This window comes from Corvus hawaiiensis, chromosome 27 (genome assembly GCF_020740725.1).
Source record: "Corvus hawaiiensis isolate bCorHaw1 chromosome 27, bCorHaw1.pri.cur, whole genome shotgun sequence".
Taxonomy (NCBI): domain Eukaryota; kingdom Metazoa; phylum Chordata; class Aves; order Passeriformes; family Corvidae; genus Corvus; species Corvus hawaiiensis.
Window position 1 is genome coordinate 3,536,414 of NC_063239.1, and position 15,783 is coordinate 3,552,196.

Below are 15,783 nucleotides of genomic sequence, written 5' to 3' on the forward strand. Positions count from 1 at the left end.
CGATGGATACCAAAGCTAAATTCCTTTTGTACCCTCAATACCATGTTATCCTTTTGTAAAATGGTAGTTAAACCTGCTTTCTCTTTACAAAACAATGGGACACTCTTAGGATGTGCATAGATGGGACTTAGCGTCACATGGCAGCTGCAGTGCAAGGAAGTAATGCTGATTACTGAGGTTCTGGTTCATGGTGACTTGGTTGTACCTGTCCTGTCTTCTGTTAAAGGACAAAGGCAGCCTTGTGACATCTGATTTGGCCTTTACTTGTGGATGTTAATCTAGCAGGCACTTAAAACAGCTACCAGTACACTTGTCCTGTGTTTTGCCCTGCTGCACAGAAGAGAGAGCTTTTGCTTTCATATCAGATGATAATGCATAGGAATTTAATAGTCAAAAAATGCATTGATTCTGTGGCAGATCAGGCTGGTGTTAAAATTTTTTACCTATTCCATTAGCAGGAGCAAAACCAAGTGAAAGAATAAAATGTCCTAATAAGCACGCCATCCTGAATTTGCTCCGAGAGTTTAAGCTCAAACTCAGTTTATTAATCAGTTCCAAACTGAAGAAGCAAGTAGTATATTGATCTGGAAATAAGCAGCCCATGCCTACAGCTTTTGTTCTTTCTGTTGGAAACCAGCTTCTATTGAAACCAGCTTAAATTACCAAAGTCAAATGGTATAAGGACAGAGCTTAATGTCTTCCAATTGTACAGCCAAGTAAAGAGGGAGATGAAGTTTTCAGGAAATTAAATCCCCTTCAGTTCACACCCATTCCTAAAACAGTATAGTTGCTAAAGAGATACATGATGTTCTCTCTTGGTTTATTCACTCAGGGCCAAAATTAATTTTTTATTATACTTATGTGATTTGATGCAAGGTGAAAGTTTGGTGATGTTGGGGAAAAGGAGGATTAGCTTCTAATCCTCTGCAATAAGGAAAGGAGAGTATTTTAAGAGCATGCCCTTCCCACATATTGCAGTTTGTCTTCCTGTTGTACTGGAACTCGTAAGCATCTGGACAAACAGGAAGCCCTGTCAGCATGCTTAAAGTGCCCAGAAGGAAGCTGTGAGGCCATGGTCACAAGATTGCAAGGGGTTCATTTTTCTTTCTCATGAGTTTCATGGTTTCCTGAATCCAGTCAAGATAACGATTCACATTTGTATAAACACCAGGTATGTCTTTGCGGCCACATCCTATTCCCCAGCTGATGATTCCAATCAGATACATACGATCATCCTTCATACAGACCAGAGGCCCTCCAGAGTCGCCCTACAGAGAAGTTGCAGATTAGTAACAATCTCCTTTTCTCTTCGTTTGGTTTTGCACTGTTTTTCCCACTCCCACTGGCTTTAGTGGTGCACTAGTGTTTACAGAAATACCCTATGAAGTATCCTCACGAATCAAGAGCTCTTAGAGTAACAGTACTTTTACCTAAGTCATGTAAGTTTTATGTTCCAGACTCCCTTAGTGCTCCTCTTATGGGGAGAGACACAGAAAAATGTAACACTAAAGTGTCTAACTTTGTATGGAGCTCATTTATGAAGTGTAGATCAAATGTTGAACAGAACAAAGAGAGGTAGGCCTTTTTTCAAGCTATAAAGATCCAAGGGGTTTTACACTGCTGTGTGTAACAGTAAAACAAAATTATTAAATAGCTGTTTAAACAGAAAAGATGTGGATTGAATGCATACCCTCCTTTTTCCTCATGTCATAGCTGCTTGTTCTCCACTGTCTTTCAGCCTTTCTTCTTCTTTTCTCTACTTTTCAGTAGAGGGGCACCCCCTTTCCTTCTACAGAACCTCCTGCTGAGTGTTTTGCATGCTCACATAACAGAAAATATTAGGAAATGCTGGGGTGGATTTTCCTGTTCAGTTTTGTGGTATTTCCTGTATTTGGGACTTTCAGTCTGTGTTGCTGTGCTGTTTGACTGCTTCAGTGTTCCCTGCCTTTCCCTCTGGGGGGGGGGGGGAAGAAAAATGAAAGAGGAGCCACCAATTCTGTTCTGTTCAACAAAAGTCTACTACAACTGCCATATGGCAGTTGCATAACTTCTTTAAACTATTTTCTGAAGCTTTTTGTTTGATTAGCTCAAAGTACAGAGAAGAGAAGAGAAGAGAAGAGAAGAGAAGAGAAGAGAAGAGAAGAGAAGAGAAGAGAAGAGAAGAGAAGAGGAGAGAAGAGAATTGGCTTTACCTTGCAGGCATCATCAAGGTGCCTTGTGTCTCCTGCACATAACATATTGTCTGTAACTGTCCGGTTGTCGAGATACTTTGCTGTGCACCGACTGGCTGGGAACAATCTGACATGGCCTTCCTTCAGGTGCTCTGAATAGAATGGAGAAACTGGAAGAAAAATGACAATACAGATCTATGTCTGTGTATGTGCATATATATGTTTTTTAAAAGTTGCAATTCAGCTTCTATAGTTTTGGGGAGAGTGAACAGAAGTAGCTCAGTGGCTAAACTAAAGTTTCCTGGCCAAAGGGTCTTTTTATATCTTGGGTGTTCCACTTTGCTCATCAAAACAGCTTAAATCTAGTTGAGAGAGAATATTGTTTCTTCAGCAAGCTAGAAAGGTTTATGTAGGCTCCAAATTAAAGACTGCCAGCTTTCTTGGGTGGATAAGTCATCTTCACATAGTTACATCAATCAAAATGAAGTCAGAGGAAATATCTATGAGAATGCCTTAAGTATATGAAACAGGATCCTAACTGTTTAATATTAGGCTTGGACTAACAAAAATTAGATGCTTTGTCACTCATAATACTGAGTAACTGGTACACTTAGGTTGGAATGAAAGAGATTTGGTTGGTTGGTTGATTTGGATATCGATTTTATTCTCCTGTATAGCTACAATTGCACAAAACTGAAAGTTGGCAGGATTGTTGTTATTCAGTAGAGTTTTCAATTACAGTTGCAGCATCTTTTCCCTCTCAGAGTTTACCCTGTACTCCCTGTAAGCAATGCTGAGGACAAGTTGTAAAAGCACTTAAAAAAAACTTTATGCCACACTTATTTGCTATGTCTTTAGGTCTGTTCCAAAACCCCAAACTGTGATTTGGTCTTGTATGATGGATGCTTCACAGTTTCTGTCTTAAGAAGTTTACAAGTTAGAGAATTTAAAGAAAATGGGAAAGGAAGAAAGTAAAATAAGAGCTGGGGTTTTTTTGTTTGCTTGCTTTAAATACATGTGTATGCCTGTGTATACTTTCAGACAGCTTTTATTTCTGTTTATTTAAAAACAATTTAGCCAGCCTTTTAATGTATATCTGGGATTGTTCTTTCTTTAGCTTTTTTTTGCTAATCTCTGCATAGCCAATGTATCCTTCAGAAAAATGTATCTATCTGCAACTGTATGATATATCAAACCTCGACAGAAATGGATTTCTGTCCAAATTCCAGGATCTAAATGTACTGAGTACAGCAGAAATGTGGCAGCCCTGATTGCAAATCTTATGTCTTTCCTACCTTATTCATTGTGCCATTTTGTTTTGTTGTTGTTTTGTACTGTGGAGAGGAAGACTCTACTAGCCTATACAACTGACAGAACTCAGATGAATGAAATAACTTACAGCAAAACTTGGTTTTGAGTAACTCCTACTTCTACATACATTTTGTAGTGCTCATATAAGCCAATATGATACATTACACATTCAGTGATGCCAAAGGCTTGGATTCTTTGAGGGCAGAGGACATACTATCTTCTACTTGCATGTAGACATGTATCTTCTACTTACATTCTTCATTTCTGCCATAACCAGAGATCTCGCATTCAGTCCAGTCAGGCAGCTGCAGCTCTGGCATGGGGAGGCAGGCAGCACGGACAGTGCTTGTTTCAACAGCACAGTCTTCAGCATCTGAGTTCAACTGCAACAGAGCTGAACAAGGAAAAAAATCCCCACTTCATTAATCACAAAGTTGAGCCAACCATGACCTTTCCAGTCACAAAGTCAGAAAAGTTCTTACCAATATCATTGTTGAAATTTTCTGAATCAAATCTCTGATGCACAGTGTAGTTCTTCACTTGAAACCTTTGTTCATTTTCCTCAGGAGTTGCTCGGGAAGTCCTACCCAGCACAATCTTCAGCTGATTTGTACTAAAGCTGAAGAACAAGAGAGTCTCTGTTCCCATGTTAACTAGAGTGGACCCTTCCCTTGAAGATGTGCTGTTGGAACATTTGCTTTTTTAAAAAAAAAATTTAGGACTATTACTGCTTTGTTACCCAGGCAGTTTGACCTCAACGTGAACCTATTTGCCTTCATTTTTGTTCTATATGCTTACAGACATCATGGCAAAGCTCCTCTGCCAGCCCCTTGCTGTTCTCAAGTTTCAGATGGCTCTGCATGTGTTTGCAACTTGTCTGCAAAGTTTGCAACTTTGTTCTTAAGGTATCTGATACTCTGCTGTGGTACCTTAATGCCATCCTGCTAGTTTGCCCAATTAAATGCCTCTCTGCAATGCTCAGCACAATTAACTGTAATCTTCAGTGCAGACTTACTGGGATAAGGAGGGGTTTTTCCAAGTCTGATCCCCTTACAGTAAGGCTATGCTGGATGCTTCTATTTTCCAGATTTTTTTCCACCAGATAGTACTGAATCTTCAACTTACCCTTCCTCAAAACAGTGAGCAGCTGACAAAACCCAGCAGGAGCTGATCAGAATTCCTCCACAGAGGAAGTGCTCTCCAGGCACTCGGCGATACTTCACAAAGATGGCAGCTTGCCACGGGTGAGCTGCAATGTCTGCGCGGGAACCACCTTGAATCCTGTACTGGCGTGCTCTGCGCTGCCGTAAGCCACAGGTGGCTGTGGATGACAAACCCAGAAATGGGCGTTTTGTTCAGGCACTCTTGCTTTGAGTTTGGGTTAAGAGCCTGTTAGTCACCGGTCCATGTTGAGGCAGTCTGCCATGAACTATTTAGTATTTGACTCATCCCTGTTTCCTAGGAAACTTGTATTCTGATTTGAAAAATACAGTAAGGAAACCCTGCCTTTCCTGTCCTCCATTTCTGCAATCTTCCCTTCTGGCAGAGCAAAAGGCACTTCTGTGAGAACAGAGCTACAGATAACTCTTTCTGCTCCAAAAAGCTTTTTTTTTTTAACTCCAGCTCTTTTTTTACTGGAAGATGCTTGAGTTTAATACAGCTTTTTTTCTCCAGATTTTATTTTAATACATATGACATGCAGGCCAGTAATGCTTCAAAGAAAGAGAAGAACCAGGAATGCTGGTATCCTTACAGCAAGTAGGCACATTGCAATACTCCCATGTGAGCTGATTTCTTTTCAGGACATGGCACCAGGGCTTGCTGTCATTATCAGGATTCCTGCAGGAGAGGAAATAGAAGAGCTATTTGTGTTATCAGATTGGCAGGGAGTTTGCAGAGACCTAAAGGTGTCAGACTGTGACCCGAGTGTATTCTTTTTGATTTTTCTAGAGATACAGAGAGCCATAAGGCCACATGAAATTTGCACTTACGGAGTCTGATCTTAGAGAAGCATAAATACGTCAGGTGGAATAAAATGACTATTGTGAGTTGCTATTACTACATTGCTACCAGTAATGTATTTCCTGTGCTTTAATAATCCATGTAGAAGACTAGAGCCCTACCTTAAGAGTACTACAAGACAGTTTGGTGGGGGTTTTTTTTATCTATAACCAACTACCTACCTGCAGAAATTGTGACTACCAAGGCCCAGCTGGTAAGCATCTCTTCTCCAAGCAGTATACAGCTTGTTAACAAGGATTCGAGAATTCCACCTCAGACAGGTAGCTCCAGAACTGGTAACGCTGTGGCTCCCACGGTAATCTGTGCCTCTTCCAGATCTGCAGTTGGTGTTCCTAACTTCAATTAGAAAGCTGCACATTAACCGATGGATGTGAACCTGTCACTTGTTCCTAGGTGTGATTTCTGTCAAGGCATCTATATATTACCTATATGTATCTCATTCTCTCAGTGTCATAAATACTAAAAAGCCTAAATATGATATATCATGAGAGTCTCAACTTTTTAGGCTACAGAAATAGCCCAAGTCCACAGAGAGCCCTTATATATGCAGTGATTAATGGAAATCCCAAAGTCCATTCCCCGTCCCCTGCATGTACCTTTTGAACAGGAGGGCACACTGCAGTGTTCCCAGGTGTACCTTCCCCCTTTATAGATATAGCACCAAGGTCTGGAATCCTCATCTGGGTTTCTGAAAGAGTTACAATATTATGCATCATTATAGAGCTATTGTCAATAGTGTCATGTAGGCCATCTAATTTGCTGACTAAGTCCTGCTCTGCGGTGAAGATGTGGACTGAGCCATCAGAAGCTGCTTGAATTCCTATCTTAATTATAAAAATGTGGAGTACATTGAGGTGAAGATGAGATGGCCAATAGCTAGCAGGAGTGGACAGCATATTTGTGCAGTTTAGGTCATGTACAGGAAGCAGTATAATTTTACAGTTTTGATCAGGATTTGAAGCTGCAGGAAACTGAATTACAAATGGAGTTTAGGGACTGAGAAGGGGCAAGGGAAAGTCTGTGGGGTGAGAGATACTTGCATTTTGTAGTCTGCCATAAACATCCAGTCTTGGAAGATCTGAAGTTCAGATATGTCTACAGACGTTGCAATTACTGCTCACGGGCTGCACAGTATCTGCACCTGTGCAGAGTGTTCCCTGCTTGGTATCAGACTACAGCAAGCAGCTGTTCTTTTGCTCCAAGCTCTTAGAATGCGCTGATTCCTGTGGCTCTGGCCTGTGTGCCATCAGCTCCTCACCTGCAATAGTTGTGATTGCCCAATCCCAGCTCAGCAGCATCCTCTCTTTGGCCACTGTATGTCCAGTCCACCAAGCCATTGCTATTCCAATTTAAACATTCAGTTCCACTCTCTGTCATGCTCCACATACCCCTATATGTTACTCCAGTGTCTTTGTAACATTTAACTTCAGTATCTGAACAAAAGGGAACAAAATGATTCTGTAAAGACAGCATCCCATTCTTTCTCAGACAGCTTCCCCAGTCTCTGATCTGTTTACACTTGGCTCTCAGATGTTTTGTTTAGTAAGTCAGTGAAAATGCCCTGTCAGGCAGACTGTAGGTGTATATGAAGGTCTTCAGCTACAAAATTCAGGGATTTATTAAGAGACACTGAGAACAACCCAGGTGTCCTTAAAAGTTCTTTGTAGTATTAGCTTTAGAATAAAAAAAGACAGCTTAATAGAGAGCCTAGTGTACAGCAGGAGCTGCTGGGTACCTTATCCTTGTGCACTGCATAGCTAAAACCAATAGCATTGTTCACAGAAGCTGATGTGGTATACTTACCTATTTCACACTGCTTCCCTGAGAAACCTTGGTGGCACTGGCAGATGAAGAGCTGTGGGGAATAATACGCCTGCGAACACTGGCCCCCATTGTAGCATTTATTTCTAGTGCAGGCTGTGGAATAAGAAAAAGCCAGGAAATACTGTTAGATTTCACAGAAGCAAGAAGCTGGCAATGTATACACATCTTTCATTTTCCTGTCAGTCTCCTTTAGCCTGTTTTACCCTACCCACCAGTTACTGCCATGTGCTTACAGCCTTTTTGTGTAACACTTCCATTCTTTCTTTGTTTCATTCTCTCCGTATATGCTACTAGACTTCCTCAGCCCCTTGCCCTAGCCCCTGCTTAGTCCTGCCCGAATCAGTGTACACTGGTATTTTCATTTCTATCCTCTTCTATTCCCAGACAAATTTTCTGTGCAGTAACTCTAGCCCTGACAATGTTCTTCTTCTTTAGGATGATTAGATGGACAATCTTTCACAATTTCCTTTTTCTTTGTCATACTCACCTCTGACAGGCACAGTGTGGCAGCGACTCCGACCACTGTCGCACCTACAGTATTCTATTCTGCTCCCTGAAAGCCTCAGCCAGGTCCCCCTGTGTTGGTAAATTTCTGCAGATGAATTATCTGTGCAAATGGCTGTAATCAGAGAAAGGAAATCCTCTTTTAGAGATTCAGGGAAAAGACCTGGCTGAGCAAAAGGACTCCCTTCTATTTCCAGGAGAAAAGTATCTGTGATGGGAGCATCTGTCTAATGGGTTCCCCTTTTTCCTTCTCAGATCATAGCTGTCCCATCTCTCTCACTGCTGTGCTGCCAGATGTACTATTCCACTATTGACTGGCCTCTTTTTCTTTGAAGAAGAGCAAAGGGAGGGGAAAACTTCATTGCAGATGGTATTAATGGTCTGGTATTTTGCCTTCTGAGTCTCTCATCTAGATAACCATGACAAAAAGCTTTCAGGCTCTGTTCCTTCAGCATCATTTGCTTTCCCCTCCCATGTTCATAATGCTCCAGCTAATACAATTTTAGTTAGCCTGGCTTACCTCTAGGTCTGGCTCCTCGTTTGAAACGCATGTGTAAGCCCTGCAAGCAAAGCATGTTAATTCTATGAGTAACTGCTCTCTTAAAAAAGATGAGAGAACAAGTACTTTCAAACAGTCAGTCCTTTTCTTGAGGTCATGTAAATCAGGGAAGCTCTGTCAGACAGTCCAGTGAAAAGTGCCTCTAGTACCTCAGAATGGGTACCAAGAACTGTAAATCATTCAGTTGCCATGGATTACCAGGCGATTGCTTGTCATCTGAGTGACATGAACTTGGGATGTGCTGTACTCACATCGTGTGTGAAGTCATTATGTGCTCTTGGGGCATTGCAAATGCTAAGTAAAGCTTGTCAGCTTTCCTCTATTTGAAGGAGGTTCAAGCAAATAATTTCCAAAGTAAACTCAACAAGCAGTTACTTTTGCTCACTGACATGCAATTTCCTCATAAGACTTTGAAGCTTGATTATCTTTAAGAGATATGTCTCCTGCAGCCAATTAAATGAAATAGTTTGGATAAAGTTTTATGGAAGAAACCAATTTAGAAAGCTTCTTCAATTAGGCCACAAGAGAAAGAACATAAAAAGAAGAAGGAAGGGTGGGATAGCAATTTTTTGAGAAAGGGAGTAATCAGAACTGCGTAGCATTTACTCAAGCTGTGCACAGTGTGAGGCCTAAAGTGAGGGGACAAGGGAACCATTGATGTCCAGTTTTAAGTGAGAGTAGTGATGAAGAGGATGACCATAGAAAATGAAAGGCTGGTTACAATGAAATTCTTATTAACAGTGAAAGGTGACAGTGAACAGATACACCAAGAATACCTGGAGAAGACTTGCCTACTGAAATGAAAACCGGCCAGGATAACACACAACACATCCACAACAAGAGGTAGACTACTTTGTAACATTTTTCTTCCTCTGATTTCTAGTGAGCTAAGCAGATTCTCCTTCTGCCTGATGCAGACAGCTGGAGTCGATGGTCAGGAAGTGCTGCTGAAAGTACAGCAGGATGGCAAGAGAATGATCTGATGCGTTAGCCTCTTACCTGGCACTGGGCAGTCATGATTGCTCCCACCAGCACAAGGAGACATGGGAGTTTGCCTTCCATTCTGAGTGTTTTCCACATCAGCTCCAAATCTCAAATTATCCATAGAGACAAAAAATAAGATGTTGAAGAAAGGAGGTTTACAGTGTGAATGGAGTCCAAGGTATAACTTTAAATGAAAGTTTTAAATTATGAAAATTCTTTTTACACATTTTCAACCCGTCACTTCTCAGCTGTCTGGTCTAGCTGTCCTGGTCTTCTGGGGAAACTGCCAGGCTGGATCCAGATGTGCTTTTACTTGATAAACTTAGAAAGTGGATAAGCTAAAGCACACTCTTTTAGGCTGGAGGAAACCGAGAGAGTGTTTCCTGGGGAATAAGGCAGAAGTAAATTCCAAGTACTTTTTCCCTAAGTTGCTGGATGCCAACAGTACCATGTGCACTATTAAAGAGATGGGCTTGCGTGATGATGCACTGTAATGGTGATTTGAATGCGTTAATTGAGATTCAGATTACAGACACCTACTTAAGAGATCTCTTGCAGAGGCACAGACATCTGCTGAAGGATCAGTTTGTGGTAAGAGTGATTTAAGAGGATTTTAAATTTTTGTACAGACTGCTGCTTTGGGTGAGACTGAAGGCTTCTCTCTGGTGTAGAGGATGTGCAGGCAAAATAACTTTGCTTGATGATAGGTGAGAACAGTACTGCTATGTCTTTTATTTTCATTATTTCTACTGCTTCTCCCCAACTGAGCTTTTAGTTTTTACTATTATCATATGCTTTTGCTAAAAAGGGGGAGTATGGCAATGGGCTGGCAGGCTAGCTTTTGTTCTGATGTTCTCTTTTATTTGTTGCAGCATCTTTCTGTATGTCACTTCTATGCAGTCACAATTACATATTATTCCCTCTAACCCCTTCAGCAGCTTTACACTTCAAAGCCCTCCTCAATCCACCAGGAAGAGTTTCTACTTTCTCCAAATTGATTTACATAGTCTGACTCCTATGTCAATAGTCTTGGGAGAGAACCTTCATTGATCTCTAGTGGGAGATTGTGAAGGTGTGATGTAGATGTGGTGGATCCCCCCTGCTTTGAACAAGTCCCGCACCAGAAGTCCATTTTCTCTCTTCCTTTTAAAATATAATACCTCCTATACAAACCAAGAGCTGGGAGTGAGATAGCGCAGCAGGCGCAAGATACAGGCAAGAAGATACAATTTAATTCCCAATCTCTAGGACTGCCCTGAAGTTCCAAGTATTTGAAATAATATTCAGGCACTGTCACTCACACTATCACCTTTTTATCATCTATTTCATATGTAGAAAGCTAACCCAATTATTTGAGAAAACTACTACTTCCAGAAATCAGGAACTCAGACTCTGTTTATATAAAGCCAGAGAAGGCAGCTGGATAACAGCTGGTGAAATTGGAGTATGACAGATGAGTCATAAATTGGGATTCAAGGCTAATATGGAGAAAGACTCTGTGGTGTTTTAGTAGTCTTGTCGTTGAGGTTTTTTTGTTGGTTGGTTTGTTTGCTTTTAAATTTGTTCAAAGCAAAAGGCACAAATAGTCCAGTTTCTGAAGCAGAACTAGGAGTACAGCAGGATAGTTTAGGCTGTGATTTCTCATCATTAGGCTGCAAAAAGAGGAGACTTAAGTTGCAAGTCAGACTGAAAAGATTCACAAGAACATCTTCCAAGAACCTTAATTACTCCACGCCTTATCTTTGCGTCTTGATGATAAAATTACATCTTGATGATAAAACCCTTATCATTTGGAGCATCTCTCAGTGATTTGTATCAGTACGTAGATTTCACAGTACACTTTTTATACACTTTACAGACATTTTTCATCTCTTAGGAAACATTTTGCATTGTATAACAAGCCTTTTTAAAAGCTGTACAAGTGATTTTCAAATAGACATTAATTTCAATTGAATCTGAACTAAATCAGCAGCATTCCCAAAGCCAAAGTGAACGATCTGAACCGCTATCCAGTCATTTGGTTTCTGCTGTAACCCTGTTATAGTACTCTTACTCCCTGCAGCTGTGGCTCATTATTACTATGCAGCTATGCAGGCTTGCGTTCTGAATCCCACAGTGGCAATGTTTTAACTTGCTAATTGTTAGTACCACTGGTGATCTTTGTTGCTATCTGTGGAGAAAGCTTGAAGTTCTTACAGCTTTAAGAAACAAGATTCTGGTAGCTAAGACGGTTTCAAGGAAAGCTTTTTTCAGTGAAACTACTTAGACCTGAGTTGAGCTGCCTTGTCAGAATTTCTCCATGGGAAGCACTGTAAAGAACTGTTGAGACCTTATTTCTGAGGTATCTGCTAAGATGCCCCAAAAACAAGGCGACACCAGTGACAGCAGTGAAATTTTAGTTGTTTTTTTTTGTTTTGTTTTTTGTGGGAGGACAGCTGGCCTAACTGATGTCTTGGACGAAGTCCTAGCTACCTGAAACCAGCAGGAAACCATAGATCATTTTCAGAAACATCTCTTAAACTTTAAAATGTCCTTTTTTTTTTTTTTTTTTTTTGCCTGCAAGACTGACATGAGGAGTCTCTACTTAAAAAGCACCTGCATGGTTTAATCAACTTCATGGTTATAGTCAAGTTTATCTCATATATTCATCTGTACAAGTAGGTTCTGGCCTTACACATCATGTGTTTACACTGCAAAATGCCGTAGATAGTCTCTCTAAAGCTGTTTTGCATCAGGTGCCACATCCTTTCTTGCACTGATTCCTGTTGCCCCTGTTCAGGCTATCTTAGCTTATAATGCTGCAGCCCTTCCCCCACTTCTCCCCCTCTCCATGTGGGATACCCGTCCATCCACTGATGGCTGCTGTCCCACTATGCATGGAAAACTGGTAACAGATGTTACCATATGTTTATTTTCAGTTTTGGGAAAGGTACAACTTAGGCCAGTCAATTGGAATGTCTTGAATGATAAGCCCCATCAAATTGAAACCATACGGCTGTTTGAAAACTGTGTTTACAAGGCTCCAAGCTGAAACCTGCAAGCAACGTGCATTCTGGTAGGGCTCTCATAAACAGTGTGTGCCTTCTGATCTCAGCCTGTGCTTCCTTTCCGATCAAAAATACTAGAGCAATAAGTCAAAGACCTGGATGTGATGTTCTGACATTTTGATTTTACACTTCCAAGTACATTAGGACATAAAAATATGTGATACCCTGAATTTGTCTCTTTTTGCCGAAGCATCATCAACAGGAATACTTAAAATCCCACATAGTAACTTATTATTACTAACAGCCTTTCTAAGCAGTAATAATGTGAGCATTATCTTACCAATGTGGAATAAGACCTAAAAAAGAGCTGTAACTCATTAAGGGCAAACAAAAAGTCAATAATCATAGAATCATTTAGGTTGGAAAAGATCTTTAAGATCATTGAGTCCACCTGTAAAACTAACATTGCCAAATCCACCGCTAAACCATGTCCCTAAGTGACACATCTATATATACAGAAATTAAAAGTAGCTCTCCTTCCTTCCAATGACATAATGTGTCCATTCCAAAATACATTGTTTCTGAATCTGTAGCACTAATAGCTTTCTTGATGATGATCAGCTATCTTGATTTAGTTGAGGCAACAGACTGCAGACCCTTGCTGCCTTTTCCCGCCTTCTGGATAAAGTGCTTCTGTATCCCTTTTCTGAACAGAGCAAATGAATAGCAGATTTGTACTATTTCTCCTTAAAATATAACAAGCAGACCTCTGTTTTTGGGGGAAAGAGCTAAAAAGACCAAAAGAAAACAAAAGTAAGATGCTGTAGTCTTTGATGACTTTGGAGGAAATTAATATTTCAAAGTCTGGCTTTGTTTTGGGAATCATTCTCAGTATTTCCTGTGGTTTTGGCCACATTTAAAGAGAAGCATATTTAGGGAGAACTGAAGATGACCCACCCTCCTCCTTCTCTGTGTCCCTCCATTATCGTGCTTTGGAAGCTGGGGTGAAAGGCATAGTCTGATCTTCTCCTGGGAAGATTAGATAGATTCTCCTTTTGCAGCTAGTTCTCTGTGTCTCCTTATCTTACCACCAAGGTATTTATTTGTCCATAACTCTTCCTTTCAGTTCTTCTGCTAATGGCCTTTGTGCAGGAGACTGCTTAAGTGGTCAGAGCCCGAGGCTGTCAGCCCTTTCCCTAGAAAGCTTCAGCAATCTTGAAACAACTGAAAGTTAGCAGCTTTACCCACACTATGAATCTCTTCAAAAGCAGAAAGGCAATAGCTCAGTTAGTTAACTATCACGGTGCTTCAGTGAGATTTATTAAATAATAATATTTACTAGTATTTAATGACAATGCCATTGATTGTTGAAAACAGGAAAGGCCCTTTTTGAAACGGGTGCAGAGTAGTACCTACCTTTTTGCTTTTTCTCTTCTGTATTCTCTTGATGATTTTCTTTCCAGACCAGTCTGGGTTTGTGTTTTCTGTGTCTCTGCTCTGATCTCTCTGAACAGCTCCTGTCCTACTTGTAGTGCCATTCGAGGGGGTGGAGACTCCCTGGGCCGTGCTGTCCGCATCCCACCCCTTCCCGAGCATCTAGGGGATGGTCCAGGCAGGCGGCTGGCATCCAGATTGTCGGGGAGGGAGCCTGTGTGGGATGGGAGGAAAGCTGCTTGCTGTCATGACGCTGGATTTTACAGCCAGTTTGTTTTGTTCTTTGTCTTTTCCAGTCAGAGAGCAGATTCAATCTTCGAAACAATTTTTCCCCATTGAACACCGTACTGTTCAGTGACAGAACAGTATGTATCCCGTACAATGAACTGTCCTGTCCCATTTTGCTTCTAGGAGTGTGAGTGCACAGCTGTATTATTTCTAATATAATTAGAGGTCTGCAGTATATAGTCCTAATAATGAGAAACTCCTGTTTCAAGCATAAGTGTGGTGTGCTGTACTCCTAATTAAGATGTTTGGCAGAGAGACCCTGACCTGCATGTGCAGCAAAGCATGCCCTGAGCAGAGCAATGGGAGAAGAAACAGTCAGAGGAGCTTGCAAGTTAAATGAGCAAAACTTCTAATGGACTTTACATAGAAATAAAGAACAGCATGTTGAGGGCCAGAGTTAAATGTTCACTGATACTACTCATCCTAGAAAATGAAGATCTACTCACCAGGGTGTGGTCATGAGGTATTCAGTTATCAAAGTGTGGCAGACAAATCTGATGATCAGTTTAAGAGCTGATCTTAGGGCACTGTTATGAAAACAGTCAGTGGTGCAGTTACAGTGATGAATGTGTCCTACCTGCTTGGAACTGATGCACTAGCAATCAGGTTCCTGACAGAGTTTAGTGTAAGACGTAAGAACTGGTGTGCGAGGGACTTCCATCTTCAGGAAGCAGCTGTGTGGAGTCCTCATTTGGAAAGCATGGCAGTGGTTATTTTGCATAATGGTAAAGATGAAACCCTGGTTACTCTGTATGTTTAGCCCTACTCTGCATGGAGATCTATGTCAAGATTATCAAAGGCATTTCTCCACAAGTCACAGTGCTGGTGATAACATTACTGCTATAAATCTGATTTAAGTGTAGCTGCATTTGACTGTTTCCAGAAGGGACTTTCAGTTGTTGAAAAAAAAAGGATTGAACACTGCTGAGCGAGATGGGGCCAATTTATTTTATTTTTAAAGACAACAGCCATTTGACTTCTAGACTAAAGATGCTAGCAAACTAATGTCCGTGGGGGAAGATTTCAAAAATTATTTCCTGGCTTTTCACAGCTTACGGACAACTATAATTGTCTACAGAGTGTGGTGCCGTTTGTAGCGGTTAACATATTTTAGGAAAGCCAGCAATAAAAATGTCTCTTCTCTCAAGCACCATCTACTGGCTTTTCTCTAAGTTCATCCTCGGGGTAATTTCAGCAGGACTGTTTAATGTCAGTGACGAAGTGTGACATCGTGCCATCCCGCAGCAGGCCCGTATCACCCTGACGGGGCCCTCTGTGCCCGGTGGCTTTGGCAGGTCCAGCGCAGGCGGCTGGAGCTGTGGTAGGTCCTGGAGTGCACCTTCCACCCCCACGTGCTGTTTTGCGTCTTTGCAGTGGCATTAAAGCACCTCACGCCAGCCAGCCCAGGAGGAAGAAGTATTCAAACCCGATGTAATGCCCAGAACAGCGCTTTGGCTCGGGCGGTGCGGTGCGAAACGCAAATGGTGCATCCCGGATTGGCAAGTTTTGGAGATGCTGTGGGAACAAGACGGCAACTCCGCAATTTTACTTACACAGCCCACGAGCTGTACTCTCCTCTCATCCCGAGCCCCTGACTCCACGCGGTATCGCGGCCCCGACGATCGCGACTCCCCCACTCCGCGCCGGGGCGGCCCCGACCGGGCCGAGCGCCGACCCCGTGCGGCCCCTTTAAGGTCGG

The 15,783-nt window shown here is 41.6% G+C and overlaps 1 protein-coding gene across 4 annotated transcripts; it reads right to left on the minus strand.

The window, feature by feature from the left end:
* Positions 1-518: 518 nt before the first annotated feature.
* Positions 519-15,751, minus strand: PLAT (plasminogen activator, tissue type). 4 transcript variants are annotated; one of them, XM_048287371.1, is made up of 15 exons: positions 15,638-15,751; positions 13,779-14,031; positions 9,391-9,482; positions 8,353-8,392; positions 7,816-7,947; positions 7,308-7,421; positions 6,763-6,937; positions 6,101-6,192; positions 5,666-5,840; positions 5,236-5,321; positions 4,608-4,803; positions 3,965-4,101; positions 3,736-3,876; positions 2,193-2,341; positions 519-1,268 (listed from the first exon to the last, which is right to left on the minus strand). In XM_048287371.1, exons 3-15 carry the CDS (start codon positions 9,469-9,471, stop codon positions 1,077-1,079), a joined length of 1,710 nt encoding a protein of 569 aa, XP_048143328.1. In that variant the 5' UTR covers positions 9,472-9,482; positions 13,779-14,031; positions 15,638-15,751; the 3' UTR covers positions 519-1,076. The 4 variants fall into 4 exon arrangements, with proteins under 4 accessions (XP_048143328.1, XP_048143327.1, XP_048143329.1 ...); XM_048287370.1 differs by having other exon boundaries at positions 13,779-14,010; positions 15,638-15,744; XM_048287372.1 differs by having other exon boundaries at positions 9,391-9,492; positions 13,779-14,010; positions 15,638-15,744.
* Positions 15,752-15,783: the final 32 nt, after the last annotated feature.

Excerpts from the sequence above, each read along its gene's own strand:
- PLAT (XM_048287371.1), bottom strand. The coding sequence starts at position 9,471 with ATGTGGAAAACACTCAGAATGGAAGGCAAACTCCCATGTCTCCTTGTG. Across the intron at positions 7,422-7,815 it reads CCACACTGTGCCTGTCAGAG|CCTGCACTAGAAATAAATGC; the intron begins GTGAGTATGACA and ends CTTATTCCACAG. Across the intron at positions 2,342-3,735 it reads TTATGGCAGAAATGAAGAAT|TTTCTCCATTCTATTCAGAG; the intron begins GTAAGTAGAAGA and ends TTTTTCTTCCAG.